General features: G+C 51.9%; 1 protein-coding gene across 6 annotated transcripts in view; it reads left to right on the top strand.

Annotated features, from left to right (window-relative positions):
• PXYLP1 (2-phosphoxylose phosphatase 1) overlaps window positions 1-16,002 on the top strand; it is a 73,487-nt gene that overhangs the window by 40,388 nt on the left and 17,097 nt on the right. For all 6 annotated transcript variants that reach the window (XM_053929463.1, XM_024556399.3, XM_045192146.2 and 3 more), the window contains 2 exons: window positions 12,725-12,883; window positions 13,552-13,678. In XM_053929463.1, coding sequence (XP_053785438.1) covers window positions 12,725-12,883; window positions 13,552-13,678 — 286 coding nt within the window. The remainder of the gene's footprint in view (window positions 1-12,724; window positions 12,884-13,551; window positions 13,679-16,002) is intronic.

The raw sequence follows: 16,002 nt of genomic DNA, 5'->3' as shown, positions 1-16,002 counted from the left end.
GACAAGGAGGCCCAGGGAGAGCACTCAGAGCAGGAAGAGACACAGGACAAGGTCCAGACAGCCGGGGGAAGCGGGGGGCAGAGCAGGAGGAAGAGCTGGGGGGAGTTGATGGGGTCCTTTAGGGTCACTGGAGATACTGAAGGCCCAAAGGGGTGGGGTGTGGATGGGTGTCCTGCCAGCAGGCAGGTTTCAGGGGCTGAGCTAAGAGAGGGAGCCCCTGTGTGGGGACTTGGGACCCACTGTTGATGAAGCCCTGGCTCAGGGAGACCAGGTCTCCCAGGAGGGTGCAGAAGCCGCTGCAGACCGGCAGCCTGTGGGTTTGTTTTGTTTGGCCCCACCAGTGTTTTCACATTTTAAAATTCATTTACCAATGTTTTAAAACTGGGCAATTTCACATAAACTTCCAATCCCTCTTTTAAAAACCAGGCTGTCCCGCAGGCAGAGGCCCACAGTCCCTGAACAGCTGGGTGGAGACCACCCCTTTGGGGAGAGTGTGAGCTCTCTCTCTCCACAGTCCTCACCCCGCGAGCCCGTCCACTCTGGCTTCTGTGTCCTGTGGCGCACATAGAGGGAAAAGCTGAGATCTGGGCAGACAGGGAGGGAGGCCATGAAGGAGACAGAACAGCGGCAGAGAGGTGGGTCCCGGAGCCAAGGGAGGCAGGTAACTGCCCTGAGTTCTTGGTGGGCAGCTGAGGAACCCAGCTTAACCAGGTGTGTGTGGGTGGTGTGTGTGTGTGAGAGTGTGTGAGTGGTGAGAATGTGAATTTGTATGTGTTGTGTGGGTGGTGTGTGAGTGTTGTGTGTGAGCGCAGTGTGTGTGGGGAGTGTGTGTATATTGCATGTGTCTGGTATGTGTGGGGGTGTGTAAGTGTACGTGGTGTGAGTGTGAGTAGTACATGAGAATGTGAGTGGTGTGTGTGTTTGTGGGGCTGTGTGTGTGAGCGATGTGTGTGGGGAGTGTGAATGGTGTGTGTATGTGGGGTGTGAGTTGGGGTGTGTGCATGTATGCAGCACATGAGTGTGTATGTGGGGGTGTGAGTGTGTGTGGTGTGTGTGTATGTGTGTCCAGTAGCTCCCTGGCACCTGTCTTCCCTGCAGAGCCATCATTTTCCCGTATCTTCTGGCCCCCACACCCCTCCCTTATGCTGCGTTCCATTTGTCATCTGCTGGGAAGGAGAACAGCCGTGCTTGGTAGAATAGTGTAGAAATTAAGGGAAAATTGCCTCCGAGCGGGACTGCGAAGAGCCCCTGCGAGGTGCCTCAGTGTTGTGACACTTGCCTTGCCGTGGTCTTCAGACCCTGGCTTCTTCGCCCTCGGCTGCTCTTTGAAGTCCCTCCTGTTGGCACTTGCGGCTCCAGCTCCTGTGGGCATCCCTGACGGTCCGAGGCCGGCGGTGGGGGGGATTTTGCTGAGGCACAAATTCGGGTAATAATAGTGGAGATTGAGCTCCTCAGTTGCTGAGCAGGGCTGATCCTGCCGTCCAGCCAGCGTCTTTGTCCTTCTCTCAATCGGCTGTGTATTTTATGGAGAAAAACACATGCCCCAGGGGTATGTGTGAACTTGGAGATTCATGAAAATCTCAACATGTTTTGTTGGCAAAGGTGTGGGGATGCAACCCTTTGTCTCCTCTGTTTTTAAGGCTATAATAAGGTGCCTCCAGGTTTTTATTTTGGTGAGTTGGAGTCACATAGAATTAAAAATGAGGGCTTGCATTTTTAACCTAAGAGCTCTGTCATAATATCCCCATGTCATCGTTATTGGTAACATTTTTATTTAGTATTTTTAAAATTAATCTTGATCCTTTTGATGGAGATTTATTTTCTGTCTGATACTGAGTTTTCTCTGACTGCTTCATGTCCAACTACCACATAGAGTTAAATATCTTCAGGTGAGAAAAACTCTGTAGATAAACAACATAATTAAGTCTGACAAATCAGCTTTCATCACCACATTTTAAGCTCATGTAGTTACACTGGAGGGGCGAGAACAGCATGTGGCAGGCCCTCCGCATGTCTGTGGGTCATTTCTTGTTTTCTTACAGGGTGGAATCACTGGTTCCTTCCTTCCTTCCTTCCTTCCTTCCTTCCTTCCTTCCTTCCTTCCTTCCTTCCTTCCTTCCTTCCTGGTTTCTGATCTTAGGAAATTTCTCCTAATAGATTTTACTGCAGCCTTGCTTATAATGGGAAAAAGGGGACAAGCAAGCACCAAAGTGTCCGACAGCAGAAACCCTGCATCCATCACACCGAGATCACATAGACCTCCTGGATTGACTTGCAAGGTTGCCATAGTATGTTAACTTTTACATGGGAGTACATGCGTGTGTGTACTCATGTAGTCAGCAGGACTGATAAGGAGAGGAATCTCCCATTTAGAGGAGAGGAGACTAGCCAGTTAGTTAGGAAAACTAGAAAGTGTTAGTAAAAGGTGTCAGTGAATTAAGGAGAGTGTCTATGCATCACCAAGACCGTACGAGGAGAGACGAATCAGGAGAGAACGGTCCAGGATGTGTTTACACACAGTGACCTCTGAATGGGCGAGCCAAGGACCCGTGAAAAGCTGCCCAGGTGGAGTCACGTGGCTGCGCTAACCAGCTGGAGACCCCACTCCTCGTTGTCTTGGCAACGGAGCTCCTGTTCCAAGCTGATGACATTTAAGAGAGAGAGAGAGAGAGAGCATGAAAGTCTATCTTAGAGTGAAGTAAGTGGTCCTCAGAGGTGGGGCCATGTGGTCTTGACAGCAGCCCCCCCTCGGGGAGCATCCAGGTGGGGCAGCTGCAGGAATGAGGGCTTGAGGGCAGAGTCTTTTTTTTATTTTATTTTGAATTGGTTTCAGGTATACAGCTTAGTAGTTAGGCAATCATATACGTTAGTGTTCCCCTCGATATTTCCAGTACCCCAACTGGCACCGTACGTTATCGCAATATTGTCAACTGCATTTCCTATGCTTTTCTTATTTCCCATGCCTATTTTGTAGCTACCAATTTGTGCTTCTTAGTCCCTTTACCTCTTGTTTGTTTAAGATTTTATTTATTCATTTTTAGAGAGAGGGAAGGGAGGGAGAGAGAGAGGGAGAGAAAAACATCAATCAGTTGCATCTTGGACGCACCCCATCAGGGGACCAAACCCACAACCCAGGCCCATGTCCTGACCAGGGAATGAACTGGTGACCTTTGGCTCTGCAGGGCGGTGCCCAACCAACCGAGCCACACCAATCAGGGCCCTTCACCTCTTTCACCCATTTCTCCCTCTCTACCTATGAATGGGTTTTAATTTTGTTTGTTCGTTTACTTTGTCCCTTAGATCGTACAGGTCATTGGAATCATATGGTGTTTGTCTTCCTCTGACTGACTTACTTCACTGAACATAACACCCTGCAGGCCCAGCCATGCTGTCATAAATGGTCAAATTTCCTTTTTTATGTCCGAGTAATATTCCATTTTATATACATGTACCACAGCCTTTTTATCCATGAGGGTAGACACTGAATCCTGAATATGAGGCAGCGGGTGTGCACACAGAGAGCTCTGGGTCCATCTCACCATCCTGTCCACCACTGTGGCTGCAGCACACAATGCCTCCCTGGGGCCCAGAGGAGCCAGGCTGCCCCGGGATGGCAGCGACAGGGTGTCGGCCGTGATGCGTGGGCTGTTCCTCGGATTTATCTGGTTCAGGCTCCAGCGTCACCTGTTGCCTTCCCTGCCTCCCTTTTGTTTTCCTATGTCCTCTGAGGGGCTGGACCCCAGTGGCCAGAGCTCTGTCTCTCCGCAGCCCCAGGTAGCAACCAGAGAGTGGGACATCTGGTCATCACAATGTCAGATACCTGAGGGTACATGCCCCTCCCTCGGCCGCACTGTCTCTTCCACTGAAGCGACCTCCCCAAGATGTCGCACCCACCTGGCCACCTCCTCCTTTTGACCCTTTTCACAGAAGGCAGGTGCCTGGCCGGCCTTCCTGAGTAATTGGTTTGGTGGCCTCAGTGGGGTGCATGCCTTTGAGATACTGGAGACTTATTTGTTCCTCTTTGGCGGGGGGACAATATCCTTGGACCGTAGTGATTGTCACCACTCCCACCAGAGGAAGGACAGAAGCACAGACTTAAGCTCTGGCAGGACATCCAGCCCCCACACACTAAAATGTTCACTGTGGGTTTCTCTGGGTGGTAAGCGTAGGGGTGTTTTCACTTCTTTGTATACATTAGTATTGAATGGCTATTTCAGGATAAACATGTTCATATGAATTATAAAGGTCCCTTTTCATTTTGAAAAGTGAAAAATCTCAAGGGTGTTGAAATTAGACACCTTTACCAGGTACATTGGGTTCTTAGCCTGAGCCCACAGATGTCTGTATTGTCTCATGTGGTTCCAGGGGTCCTGTGAGCCCCCAGAAATCAAATTCAGAAGCTCGCACACACAGCCCTTTTTCAGGGGTGAGGAGCAGTAGCTGACCCCTGACCTTTTGTCAGATTCTCAAAGGTGAGGCAGGGGGATCTCGGCCCTGAGACAGCCAAGGAGGCTGAGATTCTCGTCAGAGTTCTTTCTGGGGGCCTGTCCTGGAGTCTGTGATGTCTCGTTTCAGTCATGATTTGGTGGCCTTGGTGCTTGGTGATCATCTACCCCGAGGGACCCTGTTAGGTCTAGGCCATGTTGGTGGCCCCATAGGGCTGTGAGGTTTCCTAGCCTCCTGCATGTGGGCCAGGATCAGGCCCCAGTAGGACCCCTGCCCCTGCACTCTGGCAGTCCTGTGCACTTAGGTGGCAGATGTCAGAGGGAGGGGTCGGGCAGGGAGGCAATAAGACCTTGGGAACAGCCTAGGGCAGGAGCCGAGGCCCCAACCCCAAGAGTCACCCCTGTTTCGGTTTGCTGGCTCTGAATGGGACCAAGGCTTATCACTGACACCAGAAGCACTTATTGGATTCTTATCTAACAGTGATTCTCCAGGAGGCAACAAGAATGGGGAATGAAGAATGACTAAGAACGAGGATAACAAGAAAGGTTGGTGTTGTACTGTGGCCCAGCGTGGATGGGTCAAACCGGGAACTGTGGGTTCATCTGGTCAGTCTTCCCTGTGTAAAACAAGTTTCTCAGCGTGTATACACGTGGACCTGACTTTTCCCATTTTCCCTGTACACGTGAGTTCTTCCCCTGCCTTTAAACACGAGTGGCCAAAGGCAGATAACAAAACTGTGGGCTCTGGTGGTGTGTTTCTGGTTTATATTTGAGAATTACACACGGGCATTTTTCTATTCAGTGCACGGCAGAGGCAGATTGGGCATTTGAGACAACTCAGTGGATTGAGGAGCACTGAGGGAATTGTGGGAATTGCCTGTTAGAACAAATCATTATTCGTTGGCAGGCCAGTGAAGGAGAGCATGCGGGAGCCTCCTGGATTGCTGGGAGGAAGGAATCGGGGAAAGCAGGTGACAGCACTGGGAGTCATTTTACAGGTGAGGGAAATGATACAGAGTGAGGCAGGGATGCTCGCCCTAGGTCAGGCAGCTAGGAAGTGACAGAGCCAACCCTTAAACGCCAGTGTTTGTGTCTGTGTCTTTGTGTCTTCCCCAGCCCCACATTGCCTCCCTGCTTTCAGAACCGCAGCCAGCTGTGGCAGCAGGGGTGACTTAGGACAGACTTTAAAGGCACTGGAAAAGAGGAGTGACCTGCCCAGGGCTGAGGTCCCGCCGAGGGTGAGGCGGACCCTGGAGCTAGGAAGGTGGAAATCAGATGGTGGGGCCGCCCCTGGGTCCCACGATGTTCTTTGCTGGTCTAGTCAGTGGTGTGACTTACAGGGCAACTGAGCCCAGAGCAATGGGGACAGAGACAAGCCAACACTTTAGCCCCATATGCTGGCCTTCACTGCACACCTGCAGATCCCCAACACCGAGCTTTAATCTGCCGGGGTGTCTGCGCAGTCAGACCGGAGCTGACTTACTGAACAACACACCCGCAGGCACAGCAGGAGGCAGCTTATGGCACTGGTGGCAGGAGGCAGGGGCTTGGCGGCCCCCTAACTCCCTGTAAAACTGACCCGTCCACGTGGGAAGCCTCTCTTTCCCAGAAGGGGCCTTTATTGGCACAGTTGGCTGGTGTCAGGTCCCCATCCCTGGAGCAGCACCGCACCCCACCACACCACGGGACTGGCCTGGCGAAGGAGCTGCTCCACAGAACGAAAGGAGAGGTGGTGATCTGACCCAGGGGCAGGAGCCCCCACGGTACTCTATCAAAGTCAGCTTTTAAAAAGTCCTCACTTGAGGATATGTTTATTGATTTGAAAGAGAGAGAGAGAGACGTCAGTGTGAGAGAAACGCTGATTGGTTGTATCCTGTATGCATCCTGACCTGGGATCAAACCCACAACCAAGGTTTGTGCCCTGACCAGGAATCAAATCCACAACCTGTTGGTGTATGGGACGATGCTCCAGCCAGCTGAGCCACCCAGCCAGGGCTCAAAGTCAGTTCTGAGGCACCTGTAAAGGCCTTGCATGCAGCAGGCTAGAGCTGGTGGCAGAAGGCCCCGTGTGCAGCAAGGTTTTTGTCCTCTGCCCTGGGCCACACCCCGACATGGGGAGATGAGCTAGAGACCATGGGCATTGGCTGGTGCCCCAGAGGAAAGGTGCTGGCCTGTCATTATGTAAGTCCAAATGACTCCCAGCTAATGAGCCGGCCGCAGGCCCCTGGCTGTAACATTACCCACTGACCCTGCAGGTCACTGAGTTCGGGGAAGTAACTAAGGTGGCCTGAGTCCCAAGGCCAGAGAGGGGCTTGTGGGCTAGGGGCCTGTGCTGCTAAGTTATGATCTGATCCTGACCCTGGCTCCTCTCTCCTTTCCTCTATTCCATGGGAACCATCAATAGAATAAACAAAAATTAAAAGAAGCAAATCATTAAATGAAACATCTCCTTCCAGACATAGCCTTAGTGCCGGACCCTAAGCTTGTCGATAGGTCAGATTTTGCCCGAGGCTGTTACTGACTGTTCTCTCAGGCTGACTTCCCAGCATCTCCTCTCTATCCCGGTCTTCACAGCACCTGCCCTGTGCCTGGGCCCCCAAACCAGCAACCAGGGTGTGCAGGGGCAGCGTGACCAGGAAGGCCATTTCCCCTGTGAGGGCCGTATGCTTCCCGCTCCCCTGTCTTCTTATTTAATGCCTTACCACCCTCCCCAACTAGATTGTAAGCGTCAGGAGGACAGAGATCTTATTCTCTGAAGAATCCCCAGAAGATGGTCAGTAAGTTTGGATGGATGGATGAGTGAAAGACTCATAAACAAACACCAGGCCCTCCTCTGACCTGCCTGTGTCTGAGGGCCGTTGCCTAGCTGATGGTTACTCTTCCTACCATGAGGCCTGAAGCTGGAAAAAGCAGTGTGGGCCAGTTTGTGTGCTAGTCAGAGCTGAAGGCGCATTTGCCAATGATACACAGGGATTCTTCCTTGTGCACTGGGGTGGGTGAAGAGGAGAGGGGGCCTGCGGGAACAGTGCCTGATTATTTTACTCATGATTCTAAGAAGGGCACTAGTTGCTTTTACGAGTGAGGGGCCTAGGGAGCTGCTGTGGAGGCAACACTTTCTGCCATTTCTTTGACATTGAGACTCCACTGGCATCTTCATACAAGGTCGTAGATATGCCAGCGGGATGGAAGTGATTGTGGATGAGATGAGCCAGTAAAGCAGCTGGAAATGAGAGACTCGTGTGCACAGAGGGCTCACAGGATCTTCTTGTCTGCTTGGGAATCACACCACAGAGAAACTGCCTGCCCGTAGGTGCCAAGTTAATTACAAACAGAGACGTCTCTCCTCCTGTTATTCACGGTGGTCGTGGTGGTTGAGTGGCCCCAGGGCCTCATCTAGATTCATGGGTTTTTTTACACCTATACTCATTATCCATTGATTTGCCAGCCTGCTGTCTCTTCTGATGCCCCCACAGTCTCGTTTGTTTGCCGATGGCATCTGGGCTACTGTCATCTGCTTGGGTTCAGCAGAGTTCCTCGTTGTCCCACAGGGCAGCTAGAGGAGCTGGAGGAGCTGGGGACCTGGGCAAGGCTGGCCAGGAGAAGCAGTGTCCTGGAGCCCCAGGCCCCAGGCTGCAGCCTGGGAGAGCTGATGCAGCCAGGGCATAGGCAGCATCTAGCTCGGTGGCTGCTCCTTTGGGCTCCTTTGCAGCCAGCCTCTCTCAGGGCTCCCCACACATCAGCCCTGGTGGGGCCAACTGGACCAGGCCTCCAAGGGTGTCTTGAGCCAGCTTGCTGCCTCCCTCTGCTGTGCTCACCCCTGCTGCACAGACCTCCCCTCCTCTTCCCCATGCTGCCAGCTTCATTTCTGCCTTCCAGGCCCATATTGGGTGTCTCCTGATAATCCCCACCCCTAGCTGCACAGCTAACCCCTCCCGCTCTGGGCTCCCATGTGAAGAGTCAAGGCGTATTTCACCAAAAGCGTGGAGCACGGTGCCTCCTGGCTCAGAGTGTCAGTTCAACAAGCACATGTGAAGGGCCTGCCTTGTGCTGGTTGGCGGGGGATTATCAACATGCAAGAGCCATAGCCCTGGCCCTCTGGATGTTTAGGGTGGCGTCTGACAAACTGGACACTCCTGGCTTACACATACTGCGGTGTGACCCAGGACTATAGCAAGAACCAGATGGGCTCACAGAAGTGTGACGTCAAAACTACTTGGAGGTTCAAAATGGGCTTCCTGGAGGAGGTGACCCCTGGGATCAGTTATGGAGTTGGCCAGATTTGGAGAAGAGAGATGGGGTGAGGGTAGGTTTGCAAGCATGGGGGAGAAACATCCTGTGGGAGCAGGGGTGGCTCTGAGCAGTTCAGGACAATGAGAACTGAGTTGGGGTAGAGGACAGACAGATGGAGCTGGGGAGACAGGTGACCCCACAGCTTCTGTGCATTGGAACCTCCCCTGAGTGTTTAGAATCTGCAGGAGCCCTCAAAGGGCCCCACACGGATGGACTCTGTCCTGGTGACTCTGGAAGGCGCCAGCAGCACAGGGTAATCCCAGCAGTAGGAGGGCGAGGCTGACGGGCCCAGGCTCCTCTGGAGGAAGCAGCAGATGAAGTCGTTTTGAATGGGTCATCTCATTATCACCCAATTGTTGTCTATGACTTTCAAATCACTGCTTCCTTGGGTCATGGGTGGGCCATTTGTACCCAACTACCATGGTTTCCCTCTTAGTATGTTGGGCTGCTTAATAAAATACCCTAAACTGGCTGGCACAAAAACATCAGAAATTTATTTCTCTCAGTTCTGGAGGCTGAGAAGTTCAAGATCAAAGCACCAGCAGAGTCGGTGTCCTGTGAGAAGGCTGCTTTTCGCTGTACCCACATGTGGTGGAAGAGCTCCCTAAGGTCTCTTTTACAAGGGCACTAATCCCATGCATGAGCAAGCCACCCTCATGACCTAATCTGACTCCAGATACCATCACATTGGGGGTTAGGACTTTAACATGTGAATTTGGGGGAACACGTTCAGTCTATAGCAGTTCCCAAGTGGTAACCCCAACAGTCTCACCTTGTGAGATGCAGATAAACCAGCAAACTGTGGGGACTCTGGGACACCCAGGGACCATGCTCCTGTGCCCTGTGTCACTTGCGTCATCATGTCTGCTCAGCTTTACTTGTCCCTGGCCCAGGCTCAAATGGAAGGTGCCCACAGGCATGGCCCTGGGGCCAGAACCTGGTACCATGGCATAAGAATAGAGTCAAGGAGACCGAGGGGTGCCGCACAACCAAAAGAGCTGAGTCATTGAGACACCGCCTTAGGACGTCTCCTTTCTTCTTTCCTTGCTGTGGGGCCGATTCCCCCACAGTGCGTTAGCACACTGGGGCTGTGTGCTTGCTTGCGGTTTCGGCCCCTACCAGCTGCTGGGAAGAAGATGGCTCTAGAAGGAACTGAAGGGTGATTTTGAGTGGATAAATGGCCAACTCCATAGCTCTGTGATTGTTATCTTAGCACAGGTAGATGTAGATGTTATAGAAATAACATTTCTATGCATATAGAACATATGTAACGTACTTACTGCAAATGCACATGCATAGGTGGATGTGGATACATGCAACAATGTAGACAGCAATAGAAAAACAAGTGAAGAGAGTTCGCCCCCCATTCCGCACATTCCCGGCAGAATCCACGGCTGCATTGTGAGGGTCGCCCTTGCAGACGTCTTCCTGTGCATTTGCATAATAAACAGACGCCTGGGTGTTCATACATTTATAGCCTGAATATTCTTTACACGAAGAGAATTGTGTAAATTCCCCGTGACCTGGTTTATCTGCTTCATTTATCTTTTGTTCTTTTCCATTCTTTTTCACTGTGGCAGAGTATTCCCCACTGTCCATGTAGTGCTCTGTTCTGCTGATGCGAGATCTTTAGGTTACTCCCCTTTCTTATTATTATAAACAGCACTGCAGTGAATCTCTTTGGCCACATACCTTTGTGATACACCTTTGTGGTGGGAATCCATATCTCTGTGGAATGGATTCCAAGATGTGTGGTGATGATGGGGCCAGGAATGAAGCCCATACAACACTCTGGTGGCTGCAGCCAAGTACTCCTTCCAAAGGTCGCTCCATGGTCACTCTCGCCCTCCCTCGGTGCACGGACGAGTAGCTTGCACACCCGTGCCCGTACCGATGTCACTAGCAATACATGACTTTCTAGTCTGATGGGGAGGGTCGTGTCCTATGGTTTTACTTTGTGTTTCTGTAATTATAAATAATGCCGAACATCTTCTCATGTGGGTATCGACATTGGTATTTATTTTCCTGTAATTAGCATATTCATATCCTTTACTGATTTTTCAGTGTTAGGGCCTGGTGTGCACTTGGGATATTAATAATTTTCCTGTTCCGTATGTTGTAAATACTTTCCTCTCAATGGAGTGCTTGTCTTTTACCCTTGTCTATAACATTCGTTTGCCAAAGGGAAGTTGTAAACACTTAGAAGAATGTGTAGAAGAAATTAGGGAATTGAAATAGATTTAGACTGGCAATTGGGCCGTGTTTTAGCTCTTGTTCAAATGTGGGCATCGATAACATATTATGGTGATTAATAAACTTTTTGGAAGTGAAATGGCGGAGGAGAGCATCTGTTTCTGTGTATTTCCTCCGTTGGTGGCTGCCGAAAGTACAACTATCGCTGTGTAGGGAGTTTCGGAAAAACTGCGATGCCGTACAGCAGTTCCCCTGACACGGGAAGGTGGAGGGCCGCGACCCAGAGGATGGGCTTGTGTCTGCTGGTAAATACCATATTTTGCTGTGTATAATGCACACCCACATTTTTGGCCCAAACTTTCCAGATAAAAATCTTTCATGTTAATTTTTTAATTCAATTTTGATTTGTTTATACTTAGAAAACTGATGATCATATTTTAGGGTATTATTTTGCATATGGATATCATTATTTCTTTCTAGAGTTATACTTTTAATGCATAAGTATAAATAAAAGAATTTAAAACACTTATATCGATACAGAATTAGTACTACCCGTGTATGATATGCATCCTTAGTTTCCCCTCAAAAGTTTGGACAAAAAGTACACATTATACACAGTAAAATATGGTAACTGACAAAGTGTATTAATCAGGGCTCATTTGGTTGAAAGTAACTGACACCCAACTCAAACTAGCTTGAGCAAAAAGAGGACTTTCTCAGCTTATATCTAAGACGGGTTCTGGCTTCAGCCACGTGTGGGCCAGGGGCACAAAGGATGATGTCCTCAGGTCTGCTTTCTCTCTCTCTCTGATTAACTCTCTTCATTTGTTGGTCCGGTTTGGCTCAACTCAGCATCGTTCTCGTCTCCTGCAGACAAAGGCTTGCCATGGAGGGTTAGATGGCTGGGGCAGCCCCAAAGCTTGCAGCCATAGAGATCAGTATCTAGCAGAAAAGGAGACCCTCTCCCAGAATCTGCACAGCACTTCTCTCAAGGAAAAGGAGTCCAGTGGCCCCATCACTGTCCTCATTGACTCCAATCATAGGTCCACTCCCAGGGGCCAGGGACATTGTGATTGACCATTCAACCAGAGCCACCTGGTTGAGGGGGGCGGTTCGCCAACAGAAAGAGGGGTGCTAGATGGGCAAACAGGGCAGACTGCAGAGCCCATGCACGACATGCAGAAAACCATGGGGGGGCACCTGGCCTGGAGGCGGAGGAGTGAGCTTAAAATGGGGTTCCAGCCACCACATACACCTTGGCAGCTGCCTCCGCCTCCCCCTGGGCCTGTGGCTCTCCACTCCTGACGTGGTTTCATGAGGGTTATTGAGTGGACACCCATGACCAGGCTCTGGGGGCCACAGTGCGCGGCAGGTGGCATTATATGAGAATGTCACACACCCGTGTCTAGCTCTTCACGGGCACTCAAAAGGTGGTGGTTTTCTTCCTCAGTATTTACTTGAGTTCAAAGGGTATTAGGAGGAGGTAATCCATTTGAATGAAGCAGCTGTGTGAATCCTTCCGTCCCCACCCTGAGCGAGGCCCCTCTCTGTGGGGCCACCCCTGTATTGCATCATTATCAGAGAGGAGAGGACAGGGCATCAAGAAAGACGCCAGGCATCATGGGGGCTCCAGGAACGGTTCTTGGAGGGAAGCTGACTTCTTGCTCCACCAAAGTCTATGCTGAGGGAAAGAATAGTCACTCAAGGTGAAAATCTCGCCACAGTCTGTGCCCCTCCGTCTGGCCCCGTGGCCCCTGTGACTGCGTGTGTGGTGACCCGCTTGGCTTTCCTTGCAGTCCACCTGATCCCGGTGTCCGTGGCTAAGAATGGAGGGAGTAGCAAGAGCCGAAAAAGAATCATGCCGGATCCCGTGACGGAGCCCCCCGGGGCGGACCCAGTTTACGAAGCTCTCTTGTATTGCAACCTGCCCAGCGTGGCCGAGCGCAGCATGGAAGGTAGGCCCGCCTGCACTGCCCAACTTGGCACCTGGACAGACACCCCTCTGGGGACTGGTTCTTCTTCAGGCTGCACAGCCCAGTGGTAAGGAACCGGCCTGGGTGCCAACCCTGCCACTGGGATGTGCCCCTGAATGAGGTCCCCCATCTTAGCTCCCTCAGCTCTGGAGCACCACTCCCAGCTTTTCTAAGTAGACTCTCCCGGGGCTTAGGACACCCTGCTGGTGTCTGGCAGCAAAGGTGTGGGAAAATTCTTTCTACACTGAGTTTTGCTTTTTCGAGAGTGTATCAGAGAATGATGTTGAACCTCTTTGTGCCCGGCTTGTTCACGAAGCATGTAAAGCAGAAGTCCTCGTGTCCAATGTTTCTGTGGGCCTCCGCCTAGTCTGGGGATGTGAGTGAGGTCACAGGCATAAGCCCACACGTCACTGGCCTCCACGTCCCCAGCCACACCCCCAGAGTGACTTCTGGAGGTTGGGACATAACCAGCCCTCTCCTGTTCCTCTGCCTTCCTGTGAGTCTGTTCAGAGGCACCCACCCCCACCCACACACGGCACCCTTCCACCGCAGCTACCCCTCCTCACTTCTATGAAGTGAGATGGCCTGACACTTCCTGATAATGAGACAGTGTGTCTGTCTGTCTCTCCTTCTGTCTATGTCTCTTGCAGGTCACGCTCCACATCATTTTAAGCTGGTCTCAGTACATGTGTTCATTCGACATGGGGACAGATACCCACTGTATGTCATTCCCAAAACGAAGCGACCAGAAATTGACTGCACTCTAGTGGCTAACAGGTACATCGCACTTTTTCTAAAAGTTCTTTTTAAGAATCTGTTATGTCCGTCCTAATCAAAATGCTGACAGGAGAATGACAGAATGGGGCGTGGCCTGTCGTGGAGTGAGTCGGATCTTCAGAACAATCCTGCATGCTAATGAGGTCCCACAGTTGAGAAGACAAAGGCCCAGAGAGGTGAGGACACCTGTGTGAGGCCACACAGCTGATAAAGCCCTGGCCCGTCCGGGGCCCTCTCTCCCACCCTGCTGCTTTTCAGTCTGCGCAATGTCTGGGACACGGTGCAGTGAGCACTGGGTTAGGAGTCCTCAGACCCTGGCTAGGCTGTTCCATTCAGGGCAGCAGGTAAGTCCCTTAGTCTCTCTGAGCCTCAGCCTTCTAGCTCTGAAGCAGGGGTGACGATGCTGACCGTGCAGGGTGGGGTGAGGAATAAGTGAGGCGAGAGAAGGGCAGGCCCGCTCTCCTTTGTTTGCAAAGCTGTATAAGTGGAAGATATCTACAGGGGTAGAAACAGCCTGCTCTTGGTTGAGAGCCCTCAGGATGAAAAATGATCGAAAGGAGTGGAATGGTGCCCGTGAACATGGCGTGGCTCCACAACGGGAGGCACAGTTAGCAATGACATATGGGCCAGGCCTCCGCACACGTGTCTGGGGACACATAACATCCCGAGCAGAAACTGCTGAATGAGGAGAGGAGTCGGAGGTGAGTGCTCAGTGGGGAAGCTGTTATTTTGATGGAGCGCTCCTGACCGAACCACGGATTGCCTCGCTGCAGCCAGGGCTGTTCTTTCAACGTGGACCGTGCTGGGAACACAGGAGTTTCAGGTCAACTGTGAGTCTCAAGCCTTCTCGTTACCCAGTATCATGGAGAAGATTAAGTGAGCCATCTTCGGTAAAAGCATCATGAAATACGGTGTAACTGTAGGCTTTCAAATATCTTTTCATTTCCTGCGAGGGGTCATGACACTCGCACTCTAGGTATTTGTGTTCTGTTTTCTACATTCGGCAAGCGCCGAGGCTCGCCTGGAGTCCCTGGGTTGGAAAACACTCTGATGGAGTCCAGCCCTGTCAGGGTGCTATGCAGACCCTGGCTTTCTCCCTCCAGGCTCTAGCCTCCTGTGCCAGCCTTCCCACTGGGACCCTCTGCCCCTGCCGTGTCCACTTCTTGCTAGCCCCCCTCACCCCTTCAGGCCTCGCACCTGCTGCTTGGCTTGCTTGTACCCCGTGCCAGCTCGGCCTACTCCCACAACTCCGAGGCCCCCGGACATGTGGCTCCTCTAGGAATCTCTCCCTGCATATGAGGGTGGGTTCTCTGCTCAAATCAGGCTCAGCCACTGCCTCACTTCAAACTGGAGCGGGGGCACTGCAGGGAGGGTCTCAGAACAAAATAGTGGTCGGACCTTAACTGGCCTGAGGACTAGGGCAAGGGTGGAGGTCACTTGCTGTGCTGGGTAGTAACCGTTTAGTTTCTGGATCATGGGGATGGGCCGGAGCAGCCAGGGTAGCAGGAGGGCACAGGGTGGGGTGCAGGGAGGGCAGCTTAGGGAAGTGGCTTTGCTCCATCGGGCACAGCAGTTTCTATGTGTTAACAACTGGCACAGTCCTACCTTTGCACGCTGGCTGGATATCCAGCCTTGGAAGAGCCCGGGCACAGGTAGGCTATGGCCTCAGAGCTGGCTGGACCCAGGACATCCTCAAAGGCTTCGTGGGCAGGACCATGCTTCATTTCTGGCTGTTTGCAGCTTCTGGTCCTCTTTCTCTCTCTGGGCTTCAAATTCTCAGAAGTGAGAGTTTGAGAGGCTCGGCTCAGACCATGCTGCTGTCACTAGAATGTCCCCGGGTATGTGAAGGCTCTGGGAGCCTCCCTGGCTGTTCCCAGGAGAAGGACCCATTGGGCAGGGCCTCCCCCGTGCACCGGGGTACCTTGCAGCCTGCCCTCCCAGCACGACTGTCTCTGCACCCCCCCACCACCACCGGCTTCTCCAGGGCATTGGTCTTGCTCCTCCCCGTATCACCCAGGCCCAGCCCGAGCCTGGCATGTAATGGTTGTTGGGCTGGGTTGGCCGCAGAACAAATTGAGGATCTAAGTGAGAATCACAAGTCATAATGGCCTATCATCTTTCCATCATGTGTTCTATCAGATTTAAGTCTTGGCAGGGAGTTCTCTGAGGCCATTGTAGCCTGTTCAGTGGAGGGAAGATCACTTCGCCTCCCTGAGCCTCGGTCCACTGTTCTGGAACGTGGGGATAGTGATACCTTCCTTCCCACGCCCTTGTGAAGTCTGACTGAGGTGAGGGGTGAGGCACTAAGCCTGGTCCACACCAAG

Source organism: Desmodus rotundus, chromosome 8 (genome assembly GCF_022682495.2).
Source record: "Desmodus rotundus isolate HL8 chromosome 8, HLdesRot8A.1, whole genome shotgun sequence".
NCBI lineage: Eukaryota > Metazoa > Chordata > Mammalia > Chiroptera > Phyllostomidae > Desmodus > Desmodus rotundus.
Note: the sequence above shows the minus strand (reverse complement) of the source record. Positions and strands in the feature narration are given on the sequence as shown.